The 26,703-nt window shown below is 46.7% G+C and overlaps 1 protein-coding gene across 1 annotated transcript in view; it reads right to left on the bottom strand.

The window, feature by feature from the left end:
• Positions 1–2,261: 2,261 nt before the first annotated feature.
• Positions 2,262–26,703, bottom strand: part of CAPN15 (calpain 15) — a 36,260-nt gene continuing 11,818 nt past the window's right edge. Inside the window, exons 3-13 of the mRNA XM_078610788.1 lie at positions 25,669–25,874; positions 24,180–24,273; positions 23,522–23,611; positions 22,497–22,717; positions 21,367–21,492; positions 18,637–18,789; positions 16,151–16,312; positions 14,372–14,604; positions 12,687–12,826; positions 11,488–11,666; positions 2,262–10,953 (exon numbers count right to left, since the gene is read on the bottom strand). Of these exons, the coding sequence (XP_078466914.1) occupies positions 10,779–10,953; positions 11,488–11,666; positions 12,687–12,826; positions 14,372–14,604; positions 16,151–16,312; positions 18,637–18,789; positions 21,367–21,492; positions 22,497–22,717; positions 23,522–23,611; positions 24,180–24,273; positions 25,669–25,874 (1,779 nt within the window). The 3' untranslated portion in view covers positions 2,262–10,778. The remainder of the gene's footprint in view (positions 10,954–11,487; positions 11,667–12,686; positions 12,827–14,371; positions 14,605–16,150; positions 16,313–18,636; positions 18,790–21,366; positions 21,493–22,496; positions 22,718–23,521; positions 23,612–24,179; positions 24,274–25,668; positions 25,875–26,703) is intronic.

Genomic DNA, 26,703 nt, shown 5'->3' with positions numbered 1-26,703 from the left:
ATGATAACACGTTCCTGCGGAGGGAGCTGGTAGGAACGTTGGGTTGCTCGGTCAATGGCCAGGGTCAACGGCGGCGTGGTGTATTCCGCAAATATTCCCGACTGTGAGGGCGGGCACAAGCCGGCGTGAGTAGGTTAAACGTTGAGTTTTATAAGGGCACCACGGGGTGACCAGCCCCTCCCCATCCAGCCCCACCCCTCCCATCCCCCACCCAGCCCCACCCTCTCCACCCAGCCCCTCCCCACCCTCCCCACCCAGCCCCACCCTCCCCACCCTCTCCTCCCCACCCAGCCCCTCCCTGCACGACGGACGGACGGACACAATAATCCCCTGTGGGCTGGTGTAACCAGTGGGTTCCTACCAGTAACAAATGTCACGTTAACAGCTTCAAAAAGTCAGTCTCCACTGGTTCGCGATCATCGTCAACGAGTGCTCTGGAATCTTCTCCAGGTGGTCTCCAGAGCTCGGAGGTGACGATTATCCGAACCGGTCCTGGGCCTCCCCTAGCTCGACTTAGCCTGAAATGAGTACCTGATGCGGTGTGTAAACATCGCCACTGGGGAGACAAAGGCGGTCGGGCGTGGTGCTGGCCACCCACCCCCTCGTGTGCCGTGCCGGCCCGAACGGGTGCTCGCAAACAGCACTTGCCCCTACAGTCTGTGACAGGCTATACGGGGGAGCTTTGTCTTTGTGCCCCACAACTCACACAGCCAATTGTCTCCTTTAGTCTTAACCCCGCCACGACCTCACGTATAACCGTGCTGCTCCATTCAACAGAGACGTATTGTCCCATTACACCTTCGAGAGCGAGGTTGTTTTGTTGTTTCGCCTGTGCTCAGCGAGTAATGAGATCCTGTTTATTTATTGAAAGATGTCCTACTCGATTATCGTCCACGAACGAGACGGGGTTTGTTTCTCCCCGCTGGTCATCGTCCACGACACGTGGTGTAAGACGGGGGGAGGAGGTTAACCCGTCTCGCGGCCAAGTGAACTCACCACGCGCCTGGTAACCGATGGGAGACTCTGCGTGGGGGTTACGGGGACGATGAAACACAGTGTCAACAAAAGAGAAAAATGCTCGAGTGGCATGTGAACATTTAAATAAAAGTCATGCAATCGTCATACTACCATATGTAACATATCATCGGCCTAGCTTAAACTGCTGTCTTAAGTTCTTTAATAATATATACTGTTATGAGTATTTTTCCCCCTATCAAAGCAGAAAAAAATATGCTTCCAAAACGTGCAGAAATCTCGACTTTGTTATTGATCTCCGCAGCTCTATTCTACTTTACCTTTTATCCCTCTAAGATCTAAGAGGTGAAAACAGAATGTAAGTGTTTAATGACTGCCAAGGTCTTACCGAAACCCAGCATTAACTGAAATGGTTTACACCACATGCCAATGTTGGTGCTTTATGTTTTGGGAACGGCAATTTCCATCGCCAGCGTAAGTGCAGTGGTTATTGTAGGTATACTTACAAACGCGCCACTCTATTAACCTCGCTAATGACGAGTATATTGCACTGAATCTTGAAACATCAGTTCGATTCCCAGGCACGGCTGACATCACTCAGCAGTAATATCTCGACTGGTCCTGGGCCACATCCTTTCACCGATCCACACTGAAGTATGTCTAAACAACTTCCATGACCGATACAGCCCTTGAATTGAGACAGGGCTGACAATGATTATACTGTAGTACATTTTCATCCGGAAATAATTTTTCTTTCAATATTTGTTTTAAAGTGTGTGCGATGAAAAACCATTGGTCGAAAAGTCACTTGTTTTTATTGTTGTAAAGGCAGAGTTATTGATGAATGTGTTATCTGTCTTACAACTACAGTGTGTAACAGCATGCAGTAACAACCACGTTCCAATAACAAGGGCGATTATTTTGTTGGCGCAACAAAGTAGCAAAAAACACCAAAACTGGTGCAGAATGTCGTGGAAGCGATGGCAATTAGAATCAAGAGTGGGATTGATCCGCTCTTGCAGACGCAGGCCAATTACACTCCGCACATAGTTTGCCAATCCATCATCAGCTGTGGTCAATCCACTGCTGGATGAAGGTCATGCACAAACATCCCCAATCATTCACGGCCTTGCGATGTAACAATCCATATGTAGTGCCTGCACACCAGCTGATGTTGGTTACTCCATCTCGTCGGCTGACAACCTTGTCTCGGGCGTGACCTTACTTGTCTCTCAGTGCAATATCTGTCTCGGTGTTTGTTCCACGCATGCGATTCCAAGCACGTGTGTCAATAGGAAAGTTTTATTTGTGTTTCACCTTTACAGACTTACATTTACAGGCAATATGTTTGGAATAGACAATTATCTTCTCTCTTTACAGAAAATGTACACCATCACCATAATTTTCTCACAGACTTAAAAAAAACACATTCATTGCCATAAGTTCATCTGAACATACTCCCATACTCGTTTTTCTTTGCTCTCATACATTTTACATAAGGCATGTCTTTAAAACTTTTTCAGACATACAACAAGCAGCATATTGAAATGGCACCATGTGCACACTCTCTCCCAACGGACGGCTGCGGCTTATGCGCTAGTTGACAATGGCACCTCTCATCACGTAACGACGAAGCAGCAGCTGCGCCAAAGATCAGCTGCCCCAAATGAGTAAGCCCAGTCGTCTTTCTACTGTGTACGACAGAACGAAGCAAACGCGGTGCTAATGAGTTGCAACATCCTCCCAAGCAAAATGAATGTTGTATTGGCTATTTAAAAAATGCATTAACTTATTTTTATTGAAGCATTAAGGGTAATAACATTTTAATGTATTTCCGTTTGTGTCTCCATATTACAAAAAAAAGCGTTTCAGCATTTTCTGCTTGATAACGTAAGCCCGGAAGGCCAGATTGTAAGTTGATAATCACGGGAAGTGACGATTCGTTGTATTTCTATATGTTGCTACATATGCTCCTGGCTGCTACAGTGAGCTAAACCGCACAAGATATCACACCCAACACGCTCGCAGCACGCCGTGAGCAAAACCCATCGAGAATGGCCAAGTTTCATTCGCTGCATGTCCAAAAATGGGCAAAAAAAAATTGTTGGAAATGGTAACAGATGGCAGAAATTATACAACTATTATCTGAACAGAGTAAAATTTCTAAGCGGGCCATGTTCTCAAATTTCGATTTAATCGCAGTTCACCTAAAGGACATTTGAACGTTATCAACATGATTAAAACCCGTGTGTTGTTGGGCCCACCCACCACCCACCTCCCACCTCCCCAAGGAAGAAATGTTGATTGTCCAAGCTTCATCAGCATGTATATGCTCTTCCCTTTCCCACCACACGAGCGTTTGGTTTATGCGCACGTGATAAACGTTGTTAACGTTTGAATGACGCCTTAAGATTGTGTTATTGCATAACAGCAGTCGACGATTATCAGTCTTATGCTAAGAGTAAGACGAGACTCCATGTAGTAGTAATGCGTGTTGAATGTAGGGACAAGGTGACAGCGTAGTGGGACGGTGCGAGATGTAATAAATGATTCGTTCTAAATATTTGCCTCATTTTGACGACTCGTGTTTGAGACATTCGTTTTACTGGATAGGTTTTGTTGTATACAAAACAGTGCTGTATTTGCTGGATAAACCATATTAGGGCGTAGCATTTCATGGAAACAAAAAACGTAGAAGTCACATTCTGTGGTTAGTGTTTGGCAACGTCTGGTTCCTGGTTCCCCCCCCCCCCCTGTTTTGTAATGTTGTTTCACCACTTTTCAGACTAACAATGTTTGTTTTCAAGGTCCGCATTTCTTTAACAAATAACTTCAAGAGGGGCGTTTTTGTTAATTCAATGTTACATGACATGATGCGGGAATAATCACCTGACGAGTCTCATATTTCACGCCTCTGTCGGCACGTGCAATAAAAGCAGTTACTTTAAAAATGTTTTTACCGTTCCCGAAAGACGTGGAAATGTTGGCCAAATTGGCCCATGTCATGTCACAGAGGGTGGCAGTGAGCCTTAATATACTGGAGGATAACGCAAACAAGCAGTGTGCTCGCTTAAACTAATGCTGCCGAATAATATTGGTCTGGCTATACAATCGGCTGATGGGCTAAAAACACGCAGTATCGATATTTGTAGTTTAGCTGGTGGGGTAGGGTTCATGCTGTTGATGCAGCACCAATAATCATTAATCGTTCGCAGAGAATGGTGGGCAATGTGAGATTGGATAAACACCACCCCGTGCCGGATTATCCCAGTAGCACAAGTAGCTACATATGTAGTAGCTACTACATATGTAGCTACTTTAGCTGCATCAACAGCATGAACCCTACCCCACCAGCTACACTCCATATGTAGTAGCCCCGCGCTTTCAAAGGCCCGGCGCTAAATGCTTTCAAGCTATCAATTCCGGTTCAGTGATTCTGCACTTGCTCTATTACTATAGTACTATACCGCCTTCAACTTTTACGAACGACCGGGTGTTTAAGGTTAGCGATTAGTCGTATTATCTGGCTGTACAGCGAATAAAAAAGTACAATTACTTTACTATGCAAGTAAAAAATGTGTTTAACACATGTTTAGGGCCCCTTTATGTCATATGCTACAGGCCCTGCGCAAGCTTAATCCGGCACTGACACCACCAGTCGCCTCACTGGAGTTGCCAATCGACGGTGTGGGGGGCACACAAGCGGGCCCCCCACAAGCGAAGTGTAGCCACTCACTGGCATTGACACGTCTCGTGCAAGGGGCTGCTCAATCTCACATAGCCCGTCCTGGCGGACATGGCGTGCGCACTCACTGTACGCATCAACATTGTGAGTCATCTGTTCCTGGTCACGTGCGGTTAGAAGCGTGACAAAGCTAAAACTGTGAACGTTTTGCATTCGTGGGACTCGTCTGACTGGTTTTGTTTTTTTTTATCAAGAAGCCAGCTGCAATATGATTACACTTCTGATCTCCGAGGTGGAAAATAAAACTTACTGTATATATTTATTTTAAAGGTGTCTAAAAAATTTTCGTGAAATAATTATGTCTTGTGATTATTGTGGTTTCAGAATTCATGTGGACCACATGCTTCCATGATGTTAACGGACACTGTAACCGTGACAGGCTTTTCTGTTTGCTTTAGATGCTCTGTGCCGTAATAGCAGCAGCCTAAACAGCTCAAATGAATGCCATAATAAGTAACGAGCAAAAGTGTTACACTTTTCAGCTGTTTAACGGCTCACCAACACATGGCGCAAAGAGACCACGAAACCAAGTTAACCCATGCACAAGTGAACTTGCAGCGGCAACACACACACACGTACATTACCTAGCGTAGAACTATAGCACTGGGAGAGGTTATGCATAGTGACGTTATCTGCATTATGGACTTTATAAAAATACAATGCTTTACCAGTATTTCTTTACAAGCGTCATTGCAATTCTACGGCAGATTCACATTGGGAAAGTGGCATTGTTCAACTCGTCCGCGCATCTTATCGCATGATGGTATAATAACCGGCAGCACCCTAAAACCTTTAGAAAATACGAGTGCTCAAGCTCTTTAAAACAGTAGTTTGACCGAGGTTGTATATCAAAAAAATACATATAAAACCAAAACAGTTAAATACAAATCAACTGGGCACTTGCTTTCCCACAATTAACACGTAGACCAACACGTGTAACCCATGCCATGCACCACGAACAATAACGAAGGTAATTCACAGCCCTTTGTCAATCCACTGCTGGATTGAGAGCCTACCCACCACCATGTGGAGGTTGACCATACTTCACCACGCTGGTCAGTGCAGGCTGGTGAAGATGGGTGGGCCCCAGGAATCGCTCACCAATGATTTTTTTTCTCTCCCGTGGTTGGGAATCGAACCTAAGCGACCAGAGGTTCGTCACAACTGATGGTCACCGACCTGATCAATTTATAATGATTAAAAAATATTACAAAAGTCTGTCACAGCTTCAGATAGTATCCGATTGTCAGTTAACAGAAGGTAATCTCGTTTGATTACGGTAATATTTTAGCGTATCTTAGTCCAGCTCCTTAGAACATTTTAATCTGGAGCACTCTTATTACATGGTATCGTATAAATGTTAATTATCAAAATACCCTTGGACACAATAAACAATGTGCTACACACATTACATTAAATGGCACTACACGTTGGGTTGTTAAAAGCTGATGAAACTATTATTTTGGACAGATTAACCCAACAGCCACAAGAAAAAAACAATTCAAACCGCACCCGCATCTCTTCCGCGAAGGATTTCCCGATGTGCATCATAAGCAGACATGCATCGTCTCAGCTCTCACAAGCAGCAACCACGTTCGTGTATAAGCCACCTCCAATCCAGTTGCCGATCAATGTTCAAAAGCTGAATCTGCACCCCCCCCCACTCCTGTTGTGGATGACGTCGCCGAGTGACATCGCAGAAATGTCACGTGAGCAGGTGTGCAACAGCTGGGAAACACCTCGTGTGTCAAGTGCGCAAAGCAGTCTGGGTATTTACAACATAGGAATGCAATGCGATGTGCTGCTGCTGCTGCGTGATAAGCATCGTGCAATCGAGTTTCTGGCGAGGATAAATGTCAAAACCAAATTCAGCTTATAGTCTGGCGATAGGCAACTCGCGCAAAACGTGTGTGTACAACTCTTGACTTAAAGCTTTCGTGACTGCAGGAATTCATATTCTTTGAGTCTTTTGGTAAAGTCACGTAGATAGCTTCGAAGAAAATAACAAAAAACTACCTTTCGATCCGAACATCAGCATGACGAACGCTTGATCGAAACGTCGTAGTTTTTTTGTTATTGTCTTTGAACCCATCTACGGGACTTTACCGAAAGATCCAAAGAATAAGAATGTGTGTGGACAACTCGATTCATACGCTGGTCCCTGACACGCTCCGAATCAACACGGTTGGCCGTTCAACTGTGTCGATTCGGAGCCAAAGATGAGCACCAGCTTGAACGCGCGTACTGCAACCCTGTTTTACATTGTCATGGGTCGTTAAAGAGCGATGGGAGGCAAGTACGATGCTCTAAACGGTGTGCGTACATCTATATCCGAGAAACATATGCTATTTTGGCATCGAGGCATTACAACAATGAAGGTACAACGTGTAAGAGGGGAACGTCGCAGACAAGCGTTTCATTCGCTTCACGTTTTATACAAAAGTGCAGGTTAACCTTGAGCCACCACCCTCACAACAAGCACTGCTGGTCCAAACTTGCATCAACAGCGAAAACAAATTGCCCATTCAACACATTTTTTTGGATGAAAGTGGCTCACCAGTAACATTTATTTGGGTACTTTTTCCCCCAGCAGCTTCACAGGTGATGGGAAAAACGTCTAAACTCAGCTCAACGCAATTTCAGGCTCCACGTCAAAGGCCTGATTCTCATCAAGTCGCTTAAGTGACAGGCGTGATGGGATCAAAGCACTGAGAGAGCAAGACCTTGCAACACATGCCGAGGTGCAGTTAAAATCTTTCCGTTCCTATTGAGGCCAACTAACAAGCTGCCGACTTGCTCATGGGAGGCGGATTTTCGTCACGTCATTTGCGCTCCTACAATACGCGCATGGACGACGCAAGGAATTCAGATGCCGTGACATTTAGCGGAGACGCGGGCTCCCCAACGATCGTCCTTGAGCCCACACGCTCTTCCACACCCGTCGAAGTCACAGAAGCAAAAGTTGACAGATTCAGAAACGCGAATGCATCACAAACGTAGGAATGTACACGCGAAATGCGTTCGAGAGATTTAAAAAAACACGCCTTAAAAAAAAAGTCTGAAGAGGCTGGTAGTTAGATCATCATTGCCGATGAGATTAATCTGTTTTACATGAAAGCATAACTTTTTAAGTCTTCCAACGCCAAAGAGGGAAAATTCCCAGCAAACAGGATAATTTTCGAACTTACAACTTAGCACTATTGCTGTACCGACAGGCTGGGAAATGCTGATTTATTACCTCGCAAACTTGACCTCACCCGTAAATATATTCCAAAGTGTCCAGAGCACCTGATTTCACTCATCTCTCTTCCCTTTTACCTTCACATTGAATACGAATGAAAACAACGGCCGTCTTGCCGCCGCTGTGCAATCACTTATGCGGCAGGCTTTCTCCTTGGCAGCCACCCCCACCCAACCTTAACGCCAGTGGTTCTTCACCTTTACTGCGTTAAAGACATTTATGTTAATAAATACATAGGGGTTGATGAAACAAAGTAGTACTAAAAACATCTGGCCATGTCTCGCACCCCCCCAGGTTAAGAACCACCGCTCTACAGGGACAACTGCATGAGCGAGCAATGATTTGAGATGTTACATTATTCAAGTTTACGTTGCTTCGCCGGATGAGAACTCAAGATACCAGGACATCGTCTCTCCTTCGCAAGTGGTCATCTTTCTGGCTCGCCAAAACGACAAGAGCAACAGCAACAAGGTACAACTACCAAAATAATCAGCAACACCGTATGAAAACGAAAATATCACTTAATCCACCAGTCACTGTGCTTGATTCCCAATGTAGCACATTTTCAAATGGACAGGCAGTTGTGATAACCACCCCTTTATTATCCTAATAAATAACTGTGCACGCCACGCAGAGCATACCCCCCCCCCCCCCCGTGTACAGACAACAATACGAATGGATACACAGTTACACCGAGATCAAGTGTCCATGGACGAGATGCAACACAGAACCAAATTACCGATTCACTACTTGTACAGTGTAAGCCCAGCCTCACATCGATACACAGCCGAGCATTGAAGAGTGAAGCACACGAGGGGAAATGGGTTGCCAATTACACGAGGCTCCCAGTCGGATATTATCTGCAAATTGAGAGGGAATGTGGTTGACAATGGGTCAGAGTGGTGAAATCTAAGATAAAATATCATTGTGAGATTTACACTATTACATAGACTCCAAAAACCTGAGCAGCAAATACGATCAACTTCAAGACACATGTTTACAAGGGGTGAACCAACATTTCAAAGAGCAAAAGTATATTTATGGGATAATTTGGGAGCCTTTTGCATCATTTACTCTTTGTAACATCGCTATTGAAGTTGCATTATCGCATTTAATTTGATTCCAACATTCCAAAATATCTACATGAAACCCATTCGTTCAATCCACTGCTGGATGAGGGCCTCCCCATTCTGTGGGTTGTGGGTATTGTTCGACCACACTTCATCGTGCGGACCAAAGCGGGTTGCAGTATAGATGTGGGCACATTGATTACAACATGATGCGAGTGATGCTCACCAACACAAGGCACTATCCAGGCTCAACCCTGCTTCGCTTACATCTGACGAGAATGGGCGCATTTCGGGTGATTTGGTCAGAGTAAAATATATAATAAATAAACATGCGAATGTCCCAGTGTCTTGCGCGTGTGTGCGTACACGATTTGAAATGCAGAAGCTGTTGGGCGGGGTTGATGAGTCACACAGAAATGCCCATGTGCATAGACACCTCCCAGGCTGCAGGGCTATGAGATGACTGGTATACGACAGTAAAAAAAAGGTGGTTGCCTGAACATTTGTACGACTATTTAAGCATTAATCCCCTTGTGCATGTGTGAATTTTCAATGGAAGTTTTGAGTTCGGCCACTTTCAAAATGCTCTCAAAGTGGCCGAACATTTCAATCGGGGCTCATCATCAAAATCGAGGCTCAACGCAGCCTTCCTGTGTCAACTTATAACGAAGATATGTTTTTTACTCTACAGTGTGTCTGCTATCAAGGAGGGCCATCGACCACAACACATCATCCATCACATAATGCTCGCCTTTTACGTCAAGTGTTATTGACAAATGTGTTGATGAATTTGCTTCCTGGGTAAAGGAGATGCTCATTACTTTCCTAAACATTTATAATCAGTATGTATAATTTCCATCCGTTAATATTGGAGTCTATTCGACAGCTTCTGCCACGAAAGAAATTCAGCGCAGCGAGACACGGCCGTCGTGATATTTTTTTGTATTTTGCAGACAACTGCGCGTCAAATTACGCCTTGTGCCGTCTCGCCAACATTAAAGCCCGGTTGTTAGTCGGGTAAATACAGCCGCTTCAGAACCTTTGTGGGGACATCGAAACGTGTAATCACCGACAGCACTCCCATTACAACGACAATGCTACATTGAGAATCAAGTGTATTGTACCTACACATGACATGGTAATACAATGGACACGTGGATTGCCTATTGATTCTGAGCCAAGCTAAAATGTTTCAAGCTCACAGAAACCCCATTCCCCCCCAAAAACAGGACATATCGTGATAGGTAGTTGGAATAGATGAAAATGCAGTTTTTCAAAAAGCATTTTCAAATACAGTAAATGGATGCACATCATTAAAAGTTAAATAGAATCTCTCAAAAAAATGTAATTACATCATATATACACAAAACACTGAGATGCATTTTACTGCAATATTCAGGTAATGTAATTAGAATTACTTTCCAGTGACTGCCTTTTTCAAATACGAACACGCCGTCTCTTCGAGATAGCAGCACCAATAAATACCAGAACGCTCGTAGTGCCTCTTGGACACGCACAAGTTAGTGGGGGTTGCCTGCAAAGTGGTATTTGGTGTTACGACTACTGAGGATTGCCATTCTGCCGACGTTTAGCAGGAACACACACGTAGGAGGAGGGGGAGTCAGAAAATTATCAAGTCATTCCCATGAGGATACAAAGGAGAGCAGCAATAAATCACGCGACGAGCTGCAGTGGCCGTAGCCCCTTTTGCAAGGGACAACAGTCTGTGGCGTCGCCCAGCTTGGCGCTACAGAGGCCGGGGGGAGTGTAACCCCAGACCGGGTCCCAACCGAGGTTCGTGGTTGTGGCCCCGGGGACCCCAGTCCCCGAGGCCCGGCGATCCGGCTTTACGATGTTGTAGTCGGTGCGTGACCGAGAAGCCGCTGTTTGCCTCCAGCTGGGACAGGATCAGCAGCACCTGCCTGTTGGGGAACAAGCAGTGGACATCGTCAGTGACCTCCCGCCCACACCGATTTATAATGGAGACAAAAAAAGAAGCCCATTCGGGAGTGCTTACAAAGTTCGTAAAATGTCGGGTATCATAAACTTCACCTGAAGACGGAAGCTTGTGTTGCCTCGGAAACGTCGTGATTTTTATTTTTATTTAACTTTTATTAATTTTAATTAGATTTTTTACCTACGTGACTTTACCGAAAAAACCTAAGAGTATGAATCCTTGCAGTCACGAAAGCTTCAAATCTAGAATCATAAACTCCAGCAGTGGCTACCGTAGAAAATCAAGGTCAGAATATCACTGGTGCCAGTGTTGTTGCCGCCAATCACACCCTCGTCATGTCACGCAAACTCCACCACGTCACGCACCACCCATCTGACCCGTAGATCTTCCTCTCTTGGGTCTCCACTCCTGTACAACACCCCGCACGATGTGATTATCTTTAACAATCCCTGAATGATGACCGAATGAAGAGCTCGTCACAGGAGACGTGCGTGCGTACCGGTTGAGCGGAGGCACGCTGTCGGCCGTCTTGAGCCCCCCGCGAGTGGAAACGACGTTGAAGCTGTCGGAGCAGTCGCACACGACCTGCAAGTAGCGGTCAGGGTGGCGATTCTCCACCACCACGATGAGGCCCGCCCAGCCTTGCGTCAGATAGTAGCACGACATGCCCTCCCGCGCCTAGGGATTTCCACCGGTCAGGTTTTCATTCTTGCGCGACACGATGTTTAACGAACGTGCTGTTATGTTACGTCGTTACACTGCCAGATGAAAGCCCCCCCCCCTCACCCGCATGGTCATAGAGGGCCCGTTTTGATCATGTGCATGAGTGAGATGGATTACGACATCGCAGGGTCACGAGAGATGGAGATGACGTGGGGAGGCCTCGTTCAGCAGTAAGTATCACATGGCTTGTGATAGCAATCGACTAAACAAATGCCATGCTCGTTTTTCTTTCCAAAAGCAGCGAAAAAGAGCACTCAGAATAGAAGGCAGGAGATACAGAATTGTGCTTTTTGTAGTCACTTTAAGCACTATGCATTGCGATAAACTAACTTCTCAATTTTGCCTCATACAGACAAGACAAAAATATCACGGAATATTAAAATCTTAAAAAAATACCATTGTGAAGCCTCGGCGTAAAAAATGCTGATGCTTACGAAAGAAAATTGAAAGTATAGTCGAGGTTCAGATAAATAACCGTGGAGGCCTACAAATAAAATCACCACTTACTATTATTGCAAATACGAGATTGTAAGTTTATCACAATCATAAAATTCACGACCTCAGCACACTTGGACAAATAAGCAACACCTTCGAATCTGATCTAATGCGATGAACATCATAGTGCTCCAAGATGGATGTTAAAAATTCATAAGGGTAATGTGTAGGGAAAAAACAAAACCTTTTATCAGATGCCAAAAGGCCAACCCAAACCAAAAAATAAAATGATCACCATCATTAACACTGCACCTTCTCTGTACACCACCGCCAGCGCACACAAGTCCCTTGCCATCTGCATAATTCACATCGTGACAAAACGGTTGAAACCGCATATTGCCATGGCAATTTACCCCATCGGGCATAACAGGGACCCCATCGGTCGCCACGCTTTCGCTAACCGCGCGCGAATAAAAAAAAGTGGGGGGCCCACTAGCCAACGTGCCCCCCTCCCCCCCCCCCGACGTTTGTTCAGCTCACCTCATGGCATTGCCCCTTGTTGACGGCTAAATTAATAACGGCGCTGGCCAGCACGCTGGGGGGCAGCACCAGCTGCTCCACAAACACCGACTTGGAGCTGTGCACGGCCAGGATGTAGCTGCAGGGACTCGGCAGCTTGCCTGCATGTACGGACAGGATTGTTTTGAACACGTTGTGAGAGACATTTAAATCTCATTAGGGTCAAGTCACCTGTCGTTTGTACCCCCCCCGCCCGCCCCCCCACAGATAAGTTATTACATACAAATGAAAGTTTTCCAGTTGAACAACCTCGTGTACCGAACCGGCCTTCTTAGGTAATCGCTAACAGTACTTTGCACCAGAAGTTTGTTAAGGCTATATGGGGCATCTCAGTCTTTGTTGGGCTTAATGACTGATATTTGGCAGTAACTATGTAGTGTTTAAAAAGCTATTCTTACATCGATATGAGCCATTGCATGGAGCTTGACATTAATTATGATTTTATAACATTGGCTTTCATTTGTATAATACCGAATGGTCATAATACCTGTAATAACAAAATAAAGCATATCATGCATATCATTAAATAATTTACCTATAAAATCGAGATTTCATGTACCGAGTAAATTTGAAAAACATAACCTCGTGTTTTTCACCACGCTTTAAGCATTCTGTTCATCGGCCTTTATCGGAAACAAAAACATCTGTATTTTCACAATCCATTTATTTTTCCAAATTATCAAATATTTCACAGAGACAGCAAAATATCCCTAAAATGGAGAAAACAAAAAAGTATAACTTCGCCATTGAGCATAACTCCGCAAATTAACAGGTTCAAGATTGAATGGACTCAATTACAATTTCATGGAAGCAACATTTCTGCAGGGATGGATTTGACAAAGAGGCCAAGAGGCATGAGAAGGAAAGTAGTGAACACGAGGGGTGGGGGGAGGGGAAGGTAACAAGCGAAATGAAAAAGACAGCTCAAGATCGGACAGGATAGATGTGGGTTATACTGGTAGGAACCACCTGGTTCCACCAGGCCACAGATTATTGTGTCCGTCCGTCGTGCATCCAAAAATGGGAGGGGTGGGGAGGGGCTGGGTGGGGAGGGGAGGGGCTGGGTGGGGAGGGTGAGGCTGGGTGGGGGGTGGGAGGGGTGGAGCTGGGTGGAGAGGGGCTGGTCATCCCGTGGTGCCCTTATAAAACTCAACGTTTAACCTACTCACGACGGCTTGTGCCCACCCTCACAGTCGGCCATATTTGCGGAATACACCACGCAGCCATTGACCGAGCAACCCAACGTTCCTACCAGCTCCCTCCGCAGGAATGTCTTGTAATGCAATGGCTCACAAGTGACGACATCACATTTATTCCTCCGAAACAGGAGGAGGATTTCTCCACAACTCTGGCTGCGCCTGATAATGCTGGTTGTAATTACTGGCGAAACGTCACGCTACTCAAACTGTAAATACTGTGAATTTACTCTCCAACACACCGGTGTGCTGTACCAGTAACTAATTGGCCACGTTCTGTTTACGTGACAAACCTTACTAGTTGGCTGTGTCGGGTGGTGGCGGGTTTAACGATGCATTTACATTTTTGCGATCTAACCCAAACACCTCTCTTATGGAGGATGTTTGAGCCCAAGAGCTGTCAATGTCCAGAGTACTAATGCAGGGAAGGCAGTAAGATCCCAGCCTCACCTGTCGGTGAATTGGGTGAGGTGGGACCAGCGGTTTGCCAGTGGTTGAAGGCCAGACAAATGATGGCGTACTGGCCAGGCGCCAGCATGCTGCTGCAGCCCACAAACTTCTTCACAGCCCTCTGGCTGTGCACAATGACCTTCTCCAAACACATCTTCTCTTTTTTGTCCGTGGTGACTTGGTAGATGACAATGCACAGATCCAGAATGTTTCCCTCCACGTCGTCTCCCCTCCTGCGTGGCAAAAAAACAAAAACGTGTTTTGCCGAGAGACGACCTCGAGAACAAAAACACACAACTGATTTTGCCACGTGTTCAACAGACAGCTTTGTTTTAGCCTACTGCACAGTGCCTGCGAACATTATCTGGTGCGTGGGTTAACCGTCATCAATCATGCCACGAAAATTAATTTGGCAGGTTCTGATTCATTCCTCTCACCACCATAAAATCTATAAATTGTAAAAACCGAGTTAAAAATATATATATATTTAAGTTTCGTTTGTACACAACTCTCTCATTGGTAGTGTCTTATCCGCGTCGTCTTGTTCATTCCATTAACCTAAAGAAAACGTTGAAAAAACGTGCGTGAATTGCAATCTATCCTTTGCACACAATTTGGTGGAAGTATCCCGAGTGCAAGACTCAATTTTAATCAACGAATTTATATTATGTCTAACATGGTAGAATCACGGTTAGGTTAAACGAAGTGGGGGGGAAAAATTCTAGATTTGAAGCTTTCGTGACTGCAAGGATTCACACTCTTAGGTTTTTTCGGTAAAGTCACGTAGGTAAAAAATTTAATTAATAGAAACAAATTATTATTTTATTTTGTTTCTATTAATTGTATTTTTTACCTACGTGACTTTACTGAAAAAACCTAAGAGTGTGGGGGAGAAAAAAAGCTGTCAAACTATCATGCAGGAACAATGATACACCATCATGACAGGAGGCCATTGTCAGCCAGCTGCTGGAGAGCCTCGTCAAGCTGTACAGGTCATGGGGTCATTGGATCAAACCTCGCCGTGCTGGTCAGTGCAAGTCGGTAAACGTTGGGAAATTATATAAAGAATAAGAATATTCATACTGGAGGAATCCGATGAGCTAGAAAACTCTTTTTCACGGATGTCAAGTCGGGGTAGGTAAGAACGTAACAACAACAAACAATACAAAAACACGATAGGAGTGAAAAGTACAATAAATGTAAACAAATCACACAAACGCAAACAAATACAATACTAAACCATGCCCATCCTCCTAGACAAAGCCCACTGAGGTATTAACTTGTATTTCAAAAACAACCTGGCCACAAACGAAAACTAAAAAAAATTGGCTTATTATTTAGTCGAACACTTCTATAAGTGAAGTGAGACTAGGCTCTAAGAAAAGCTGTCTCGGGTGTGGACCAATCAATTTCAAGGACAGTGCGTATCATTATCAGAGTTGTGTTTTTTGTTTGCATTCCGACCGCAGGTATTGTGGTCAATGCAAACATGACTCCTTGTAAAAAAAAGGTGTCAGTTTTGTTGCCAGATAAAAGGGTAAAAAAACAATTATCACATTTTGCTCCTGGCTAAGGAGGTTCCAATGGTGAAGTACAACAATTGCATTTGCTGAACTGCCCTCTCCTGCCCACCAAGTAACCCCCCAGGACCTAAAGCAAGCTGTTGCAGGTGATGACGTGAATATTTGGTGAATACATACGAGACACATTTAAGCTATTTTGCTTCTAAAGTTTTCTTTTTCTGATCAAATAATGTGATGAGATGTGCGGAGAGCTCACCTGGCACCTTCTTGAAACAGGGTCAAATCTACTTCGGTGTGGTAAAACACGCTGACGAGCGTGGCAGAGATGGGCCTGCCGTGGGACACGGGAAAGGTGCCCGCCAGGCGCACCTCATTCCAGTCCGGGTGCGTCTTGCAGATGTCCACGCTTTCGTAATACCTTGCACAAAAACAGGCCATTCAAAGTGCCTTCAATGTTTTGTAAAACCTGAACAATACTGAGTATTTGCGATGAAAATAAACACCCCCCCCCCCAAACACAATTTTAGCACGTGCCGTGCATCGACTAAAATGTGTTATGCTCAAACGCACCTTAATATTATAATGAGAATCTCTGCCACATCACTCAGCCGGCAGCATACTAATTGCCATGTAAGCCAATGTAGTTACAAAAGCATTTAGAATCAGCGTGAATCATGCATCTGTTCAATAAACCATTACGAATCCGACTGAGAAATGTTATAAATGTAGTGGAAAATTGTAAACTAATGAAAACATAGATCAAATTTATGAAAATCCCAAGATAATTTAAATATTACATGAGAATGACGATGTTCAGAATTAAGATCATCATGATGATCGGGTCCGATGGAGATCACTGACAATGTTCACGATAATGACAATGTATACTCCCAGATGCCTTTAGATCAAACTTGTCTCCCCAGTTCCAAAACTGAAGATCTCTAAAATGGAACAAAATCCAGATTGGAGTGTGATGCATCTTTTTTTTTATTACACCCTGCATGTGAGGTGGTGTGGAACAACCTACGGATGCCGTGATTGAGTTAACATTGCTCTTGGAGCTTTGAATCGTTCCCAGAGCTAATCCTGATATCCGTTAATATGTAAATCCATAACACTATCCCTTCTATGGACTTTCCCTATCTTGAACTGTCCTACTTGCTCATGCAACAACAAAAAATGAGATTAAGATGAACAAAAAGTAGAATATTTTAATTTGCCTTTTAGTATATGAACTGAATACGGGATCTGACCGGAAAGTATTTACACTCCACTGTCGCACATTAACGCATTTGGGGAGCCGCGGTGGCGAGATGTTAACTAACTCGCCTGGTATGGAGGAAGTTGTGGGGGGTTCAACCCCAACTCTCACACCTGTATATTTGGAATTTGCATGTTCTCCCCGTGGTCGTGTGAATTCTTTTCCAGGTCCTCCGGTTTTTCCATCCACATTTAGAAACATGCGTTTAGAGCATTTGTCTGCTATAAATTTCCACATTGATAAACCACTTTGTTGAGCTATCATTTGTAGAAAGGTCACTTCTGATAAAGAGCTATACAGCTCAGTGGGCCTTACCTGATAAAATACAAAATAGTTTAGGTTTACAGAGTTATTAGCCTACCTACACTTATAGGGAAAATGCTATGCAAGTGGTAACCTGCTGTTTGAATATTATAACGTTTTCAGATTAAGGAGAAATGGAACTCCAGCCAAAACATTTTTCCTGAGAGATGTTTTGGAGCTCAGCCGAACGCAACTGTCAGAAACTACTTTCAAGAGATCAGAGTTTTCAGTCAAATGCCTTTCATACTTTAAACATAAACCCCACAGCTGAAACTCATTGTTGGCCGTTCCAGCTTCAGCTGAGATATCCATTAGAATTGTAGGTAAATAGGAGTGTGAGCTTACAATACACTTCAACTCTATGAAAAAGCATTATTTTTTATCACTGCAGGAACCTAAAAGTAATTGCCACAAGGCCACAGATGTCACAATCTCTGGGTAAGGCGATGGTTAAATATACAATGCCTGCCTAACACCTCTCTGAGCCAAGCCTAATTGACATCTGGAAACCTGCTAAGGGGGAACAATGTTCATTACACCCACACTGACAATGCGCAGCCACCCTATCGGACCGCAGAAAATCTTGCTCCACAAGAAGAGAAAAACAATAACCAAACTTAAAAAGACAGCCCTTTGTCAATTGACAGCTGGATTAAGGCCTCCCCCAGGGCAGCGGTGTACCAGTCACAGAGAGAGAGAAAAACATGTTGGACAGAATTCCTGGTGGCTAATGTGGTTATGGCACACTGCTTGACAGGTGGAAAGAGCTGAACCCAAAACTCTCAAAAAGCATTTTTTTTTTACACAAAAGTGCCAATAAACTAAATAGCAGCTCTGCAACTACTTTCGCACACAAACTAGTGCTGGTGGAGGAGCAGCAACTAAAGGTAACTCTGGTTAGCCCCACAGAGGGTACTTTGGTCTCCTCCTCCATGCATCCCCAGACGTCTTGGAAGAGGTGAGAGCACCCACACTTTTCCCCACCCCGTGTAACCTGCTGATTGACTGCGGTGTGCCCATGTAACGAGGTGGACAGGAGCAGGGGGGGGGGGCATACAGGCATCTCTCAATGTTGCAACTGCTGCGCCAAAAAAGCGAACCGGTTACCCCGCGATTGCCAGTCAAGTGTGCGAGCCAATACAGCACAACGCCACCCTCGGATATTTATCCTTACTTACCGTTTAAAGTCATCATAGTTCATCCAGAAGACGCCCTCGCTGTTGCCGTGCGCCATGAGTTCCGTTCGCAGTTGAGGGGTCCACTCGGGGGACTTGTCGGACCACGGCCCATTCCAGGAGAAGCGGCCCCAGGGATTGCGCAACCTCATCAGCCTGCACACCCACGTGTCCCATCACACACGAGCACTCTTCCCTCATCAGCCTGCACACCCACGTGTCCCATCACACACGAGCACTCTTCCCTCATCAGCCTGCACACCCACGTGTCCCATCACACACGAGCACTCTTCCCTCATCAGCCTGCACACCCACGCGTTCCATCACACACGAGCACTCTTCCCTCATCAGCCTGCACACCCACGTGTCCCATCACACACGAGCACTCTTCCCTCATCAGCCTGCACACCCACGCGTTCCATCACACACCAGCACTCTTCCCTCATCAGCCTGCACACCCACGTGTCCCATCACACACGAGCACTCTTCCCTCATCAGCCTGCACACCCACGTGTCCCATCACACACCAGCACTCTTCCCTCATCAGCCTGCACACCCACGTGTCCCATCACACACGAGCACTCTTCCCTCATCAGCCTGCACACCCACGCGTTCCATCACACACCAGCACTCTTCCCTCATCAGCCTGCACACCCACGTGTCCCATCACACACCAGCACTCTTCCCTCATCAGCCTGCACACCCACGTGTCCCATCACACACCAGCACTCTTCCCTCATCAGCCTGCACACCCACGTGTCCCATCACACACGAGCACTCTTCCCTCATCAGCCTGCACACCCACGCGTTCCATCACACACCAGCACTCTTCCCTCATCAGCCTGCACACCCACGTGTCCCATCACACACCAGCACTCTTCCCTCATCAGCCTGCACACCCACGCGTTCCATCACACACGAGCACTCTTCCCTCATCAGCCTGCACACCCACGTGTCCCATCACACACCAGCACTCTTCCCTCATCAGCCTGCACACCCACGTGTCCCATCACACACCAGCACTCTTCCCTCATCAGCCTGCACACCCACGTGTCCCATCACACACGAGCACTCTTCCCTCATCAGCCTGCACACCCACGTGTCCCATCACACACGAGCACTCTTCCCTCATCAGCCTGCACACCCACGTGTCCCATCACACACGAGCACTCTTCCCTCATCAGCCTGCACATCTACACGTCCCATCACACACCAGCACTCTTCCCTCATCAGCCTGCACACCCACGTGTCCCATCACACACGAGCACTCTTCCCTCATCAGCCTGCACATCTACACGTCCCATCACACACGAGCACTCTTCCCTCATCAGCCTGCAGACCCACGTGTCCCATCACACACGAGCACTCTTCCCTCATCAGCCTGCACACCCACGTGTCCCATCACACACGAGCACTCTTCCCTCATCAGCCTGCACACCCACGTGTCCCATCACACACGAGCACTCTTCCCTCATCAGCCTGCACACCCACGTGTCCCATCACACACCAGCACTCTTCCCTCATCAGCCTGCACATCTACACGTCCCATCACACACCAGCACTCTTCCCTCATCAGCCTGCACACCCACGTGTCCCATCACACACCAGCACTCTTCCCTCATCAGCCTGCACACCCACGTGTCCCATCACACACCAGCACTCTTCCCTCATCAGCCTGCACACCCACGTGTCCCATCACACACAAGCACTCTTCCCTCATCAGCCTGCACACCCACGTGTCCCATCACACACCAGCACCCTTCCCTCATCAGCCTGCACACCCACGTGTCCCATCACACACCAGCACTCTTCCCTCATCAGCCTGCACATCTACACGTCCCATCACACACCAGCACTCTTCCCTCATCAGCCTGCACACCCACGTGTCCCATCACACACCAGCACTCTTCCCTCATCAGCCTGCACACCCACGTGTCCCATCACACACAAGCACTCTTCCCTCATCAGCCTGCACATCTACACGTCCCATCACACACCAGCACTCTTCCCTCATCAGCCTGCACACCCACGTGTCCCATCACACACCAGCACTCTTCCCTCATCAGCCTGCACACCCACGCGTTCCATCACACACCAGCACTCTTCCCTCATCAGCCTGCACACCCACGCGTTCCATCACACACCAGCACTCTTCCCTCATCAGCCTGCACACCCACGCGTTCCATCACACACCAGCACTCTTCCCTCATCAGCCTGCACACCCACGTGTCCCATCACTCACGCGTTCCATCACACACCAGCACTCTTCCCGTCACAGTTTTTGCTCTACGAAGCTACTCGCGTAGGAGACAGAAAACACGCGCGCACTCCGACTATTTGCCACTGCAAGGGAATGTAAAATTGCACGTGCTGCGCCATTTGGTAACAACATCAGAAGGTTCTCAAGGTACAAAAGTAACCAAACATAATACCCCCCCCCCCCCCCGAGGGGGTTCTCGAGTTCTCCTGAGTGGAGGCCTTGCTGCCAGCAGCGGTGTGAATAAGCACTTGCAGGACTGCACCTTTACCAGAATGCTGCTCCAATGACTGATGGGGGTTGCGATCAACACAACTGGCTACCCTGAGCCAGTTGCAGAAATTTCACATTCCCATGTCACGGTTCAGTACATCTGCAGGACAATCGCCATTGACTCCCGACAAATCAACATTGATTTATTCGACCCTGAGGAGATAAGTGCAACATTTGCTTTCTGCACCGAACCCCCGGCTTACCTGTGGCCCTCGATGTCTCGCACATCTAGGATGGAGTAGGCGTGCCTTGGTCGCAGCCCCACGCGGTCATACTCGGTCTCGTCCGCCTTCATGTTCCCTCCGCCACATGACGCCCCCATCAAGAAGCTGATACAGCAGCCAGTAGAGAAACATCGGCGCTTTACAAATGCGTTGTGACATTATTTATTTTTTGTACAAACTGTACTTCAAATAAACTTTTCGGTTTTTTTAGACACTACCAAAGACATTACGGTCCCACTGCTGGCGAACACATCAGGTGGTGTAAATCTTATGGCCCGGAGCCAGTGGTGGAAATGTCATATTCCCATAAGTGGGGATTTGATGGATATTTACATGACTTTCACATTCACTTGAAAACAGTGGTTACGTTGAACGATCCAACATCACAGTGCCAACCAGTTAGACAGTACGGGGCTGTGTGGCATTATTATCCACGCATTCATGGCAGGGGTGGGAAATCTACAGCCCCAATCATATGGCCTGTAGCCACAGGAGGCCTACCACTCTTCAACAGCCAGCAAACAAAATTCATCCATCACTACAAGCATCTCAGCCACACTTTGTAATGTTTAGAGCTCTTCGTCACCTGTAAAGATGTACATTTATTGTGCCGTTATTAGATAACGGTTAAGGTGTGCATTAATGTGTTGTTGTTGTCCGACAAAAGGTATTTGAAAGTTCTGTCTGGGCCTCAGCAATGATAGGGCTCCCCCCCTTGACAAAGCAGATTAAGCGCCGTGTCTCACGCAACTGGGGCCTTTCTTATCCACGGAGGCCGAGCACAAGCCCAGAGGCCTAAGATGTCATGCAGGCAGCAACAAACAGATAGCACCATTACAATTGTAATGGGTGAGAATTGATACGCAGAGCGCAAAATAAATCAAATAGAAATCGTGAATTGAGCAAGATTATAAGAACTTGTAGAAAACGAACAAAAATCGAAGGGAATTCCAAAGTTGGGTAGTGCACGTCGAGAAGCGGAAAGAGAAGTGTTTAGACCTGCAGTCTTGTTCGTCGAACGCAAGTTTATTTAGTTTAACCAGGTGAGCACTCGGACAATAGTCTCACAGAAAAAAACCAAGACGCTATGCATAGCAATAGACGCTCACCCTGCCTCCTTGCTGCTGAGAAGTTTGGCCCAGATGAGGTCGGTGTCAATGGGCTCACTGGGGCAGATGGGGCTGGGCTGCAGCTGCACGCTCTCGCAGGGCGACCCCGTCAGCGTGGCCAACCCCTCGATGGTGCGGCCGGCCTGCAGGGCGTTGTAGGAGCCGTGCAACTTTGCCAGCGCCTTCTCTATGAGAGGCACCCACAGCTGCTTCCGCTGGGCCTGATCGCACCACGGCACAACGCAGCCATCGTCGTCGACATGCGGAACACGGTCTCGTGCGACAAGAGCGCGTACGCGCGTCGTGCACCAACCAGGAATGGTTGTGCACGACAATGTTCATTGGACTACGGCAAACGACAGGCGTTTCAAACTTCGTACGAATATGCAACTCCCGATAAATTTCAATTATGGGAAAAAGTTATCCTTTCATAATGCATTAAAGTACATTTACAGCACTTTGACAATCCACTGCTTGATGAGGGCCTCCCCATATTGTGTGGGTTATTTCATTAAACTTCACCATGCTTGTAAGTGTGGGTTGGTTAAGGCACAGAGCATATATATGGCAGCATAGAAGTATAGCACAACAATGGATTTTGCTCATTTGCTCTGTTGCTCATGAAAAATGAAATAATATTGGGAAAATAAACAGATTTTGAACCAACCAAACTGGCGATATTGCTAATCCAACGGTCTCATGTCAGAATACGCCATTAATTATTTATCAAGATCAGATTACGTTTGTAAACAATTTAACAAACAGTAAGGTTTACTCTATCTGACAACTGAAATTTAAATTGCCGTACTAACTCATAATAATAATAATAACACTAGCCAAAAGCAACCTTGTCCATTGTGAATTTGTTAATCTGCCACTTTTGTTGCAGGCAAGTTAAATAATCAGCGGCGAGGCAGAAGCGGGAGCAATTGTTCGCGACGAAAACATCTTGCGGGCGACGTTTCACGTGACGCACGAGGTCACTTGAAAAATCGACAGCGACGCGGAGAAAATAAACAACGGACCTGGGAAAACAGCAGGCAGCGGTTGTCGTCGCACGGCAGCATGTCATCCACCAGCACCGTCTGCCACACACCGTCCTTACACAGACGCACCTAGAGCAAGGGGGGGCAGGCGACGATGTCATCACAGGAGACGGTACCACGAGGTTTCGCTGTTATACGAGGGGGGGGGGGGGGGCACGATCCAGATGGGCGCCGGTTCGATCTCAAGGTGCGGAACAGTTGAAATCAATGAGGAAGTTTATTAAATCCACCCGGCCGTATATGAAATAGCATGTCGCGTACGGTGGGGTAAAGTGTGGCTACTGCCACCTCTTCCGAGATGTGTGGCCAGCGGTGAGGAGTAGGCCAAATACCCTGTACAGGGGCTCGAGTGGAAGCTCTTCCGCCAGTAATGGCATAAACAAGTAGCTGTAGGGTTGACAGTTTTCCATTTTTTTATTTATACTTTATATATGTAGTCTTGTTTTTTTGAAATTCAGATATACTGGTATGATTGTGTATCTCAGGATAATGAAACATTGCACAGAAATATGCAATTTTCAATTCAACAATTTCACAAATATTTTATTTAATAGACCGTACATTTTCAAAGCAATTTCATCAGTGGTTTAAAAAAACGTATTACCACTCGTCTGATAACATGTCATGCAGCTCTGACCTGATAGGCTCCCTCTGGGCAAATCTGCCTGGTCACCATAACCCTTTCCACAAGTTGTGGTCGTTCCGCCAACACAGCCAAGGCACTCAGAAACCTGAACAATGCAGTTCACACAAAAAATGAATGAATGAAAAGAACGAGCTTCCTCTTCATTTCCTTAGGCATCCAAAACAATCTTCAAGACGACAGTGTGTTGAGTGGGGGTGCGCGTGAAGACAGAAGATACCCACTATGATATGTAATTCGAGTAGGTCAACACATTCCTGCGGAGGGAGCTGGTAGTAACGTTGGGTTGCTCGGTCAATGGCCAGGGTCAACGGCGGCGTGGTGTATTCCGCAAATATGCCCGACTGAGGGCGGGCACAAGCCGGCGTGAGTAGGTTAAACGTTGAGTTTTATAAGGGCACCACGGGGTGACCAGCCCCTCCCCACCCAGCCCCTCCCCACCCAGCCCCTCCCCACCCAGCCCCTCCCCACCCAGCCCCTCCCCACCCAGCCCCTCCCCACCCAGCCCCTCCCCACCCAGCCCCTCCCCACCCAGCCCCTCCCCACCCAGCCCCTCCCCACCCAGCCCCTCCCCACCCAGCCCCTCCCCACCCAGCCCCTCCCCACCCAGCCCCTCCCCACCCAGCCCCTCCCCACCCAGCCCCTCCCCACCCAGCCCCTCCCCACCCAGCCCCTCCACACCCAGCCTCTCCCCACCCAGCCCCTCCCCACCCAGCCTCTCCCCACCCAGCCCCTCCCCACCCAGCCCCTCCCCACCCAACCCAGCTCCTCCCCAAAAGTGTAATTTGTACTGTACAAAACATATTTCAATAGAAGATAAACCAAAAGAGAAACATTTTCTCGACAAAATTATGCATGCAGAATATTACTAAAAGTTATTTTAGCCATGTGTTCATCAGTAATTTCACACACAACTGGAGAAACTGAATAATTAGAACTCGACGTTTTGTATGTATGTTGAACGTAGCCAACCGTGCAATTTCATGGGTAAAACCCATTCGGCTATTTATCACGTTATCAAGTGGTAACTGGCTCGGCAGATAATAATGTAAGAAAAGGAATGTGTCCACAAATCTATCATTCGTTATTAAATAATAATATAACAGTCTTAGCTATGTTGTTGAAATGCTGGAAAACATGTCCCTAGAAGACGTTTTTTTATAAACCAAAAAGCTCGAATTACCTTCCAACAGGACATAACAGAAGCGTTTGAAACATTTACAGCTGGCATGTTGCCAAACACCTGGAAATCTCTCAATTCTCGATACAATGCACGTAACCAACTCCGCGGCAGATACATGGACGTTTACAGGAATGAGATTTGTACGATAACATCACCATATCACCATTGCCTGGGTGTGTACTTTCATTGACCTAGATCTGTCATCTAATAATTCTATAATAATGGATAATACCTTCATGGACAGCGTGCATATGACACACTAAGTAGCAGGCTCGTCCAGAACAGGAGTACAGAACGTACCAGCAGTTTCCCAGCAGGCCCTGCGATATGTCACTGGGGCGCGGAGTGCGGAACACGACCCAGGGGATGGACGTCTCGTGGGGCGCGCAGGTGATCTGCGTAGGCCGCAACCAGTGAGCCACACGCTGCACGATGGAGCTCTCCAAGTTCGAGCCCAGGGACTTCTTGCCAGGCACGAAGCTGTCATCCACAAAGTTCACTCCGGCCTGCAGCAAAACAAAGCGGAGCAGCATTGCGTCTCGTTAGCCACACGGGGGGCGGCGGGGGGGTGTGGGGAGCCTACACTTACCGAGGCGACATCACGCCAGCCCTGTAGTCCCAGAGGAGCGAGATGAATAGGCGGAACCCCCCACAATCCGACTGAAGGTTAATCTCACTTTATAAAAATGTTTCATATTAAAGCCATTTGACTACAAAAGTGTCTGCAATTGATGAAGGTGGCCGGGGTCAAACAGCAAAAACGAGTATAATTGAGTGAGGGTTCGTCACGGTGTTTCCTCATAGGCACAGTGGACACGAGCCACAGCAGAATGGACGTTATTCTGTTCTGCGGGTTAACATCGGTCCATTGTTTATAAGGTAGCCTGCGTCATCGCGCCCCTCTAAACAAGGTCACACCACCACAGGGTTGCATCACACCATTTGCAGTCGAGCTCAAGTGACGAAGATGGACGCAATCGCTGCCCGTAATGGACCGTAGCATCGTGCCCCTCATCGCTGGCGAGAGGGATGGGGTGGTTTGTGTCTACAGGAGGCTCTCGATTATCCACGCTCATGGCGGGGACGATGGGCCTCGGAAAATACAAAATCGTGAATAATCAAAAAATATCCATTTTCCGTGGATCTCGATGCTAGAAAACACTAATATAGGTATAAATTATGTTTAAGTTAAGAAAATTGCGTTTGTTAACGAACGAAACAAGCACTTGTAGCAAATAATGTATTGATCTTGTTTTATTACTGCCGATCGGCCGATCGATGGGAATGCTCAGTGATGACACTTTCCTGCTCCCGTGCAGATAACTCGGCCCACTA

The sequence above is a fragment of the Lampetra planeri genome, chromosome 35 (assembly GCF_965212315.1).
Source record: "Lampetra planeri chromosome 35, kcLamPlan1.2.h2, whole genome shotgun sequence".
NCBI classification, from domain to species: domain Eukaryota; kingdom Metazoa; phylum Chordata; class Hyperoartia; order Petromyzontiformes; family Petromyzontidae; genus Lampetra; species Lampetra planeri.
Note: the sequence above shows the minus strand (reverse complement) of the source record. Positions and strands in the feature narration are given on the sequence as shown.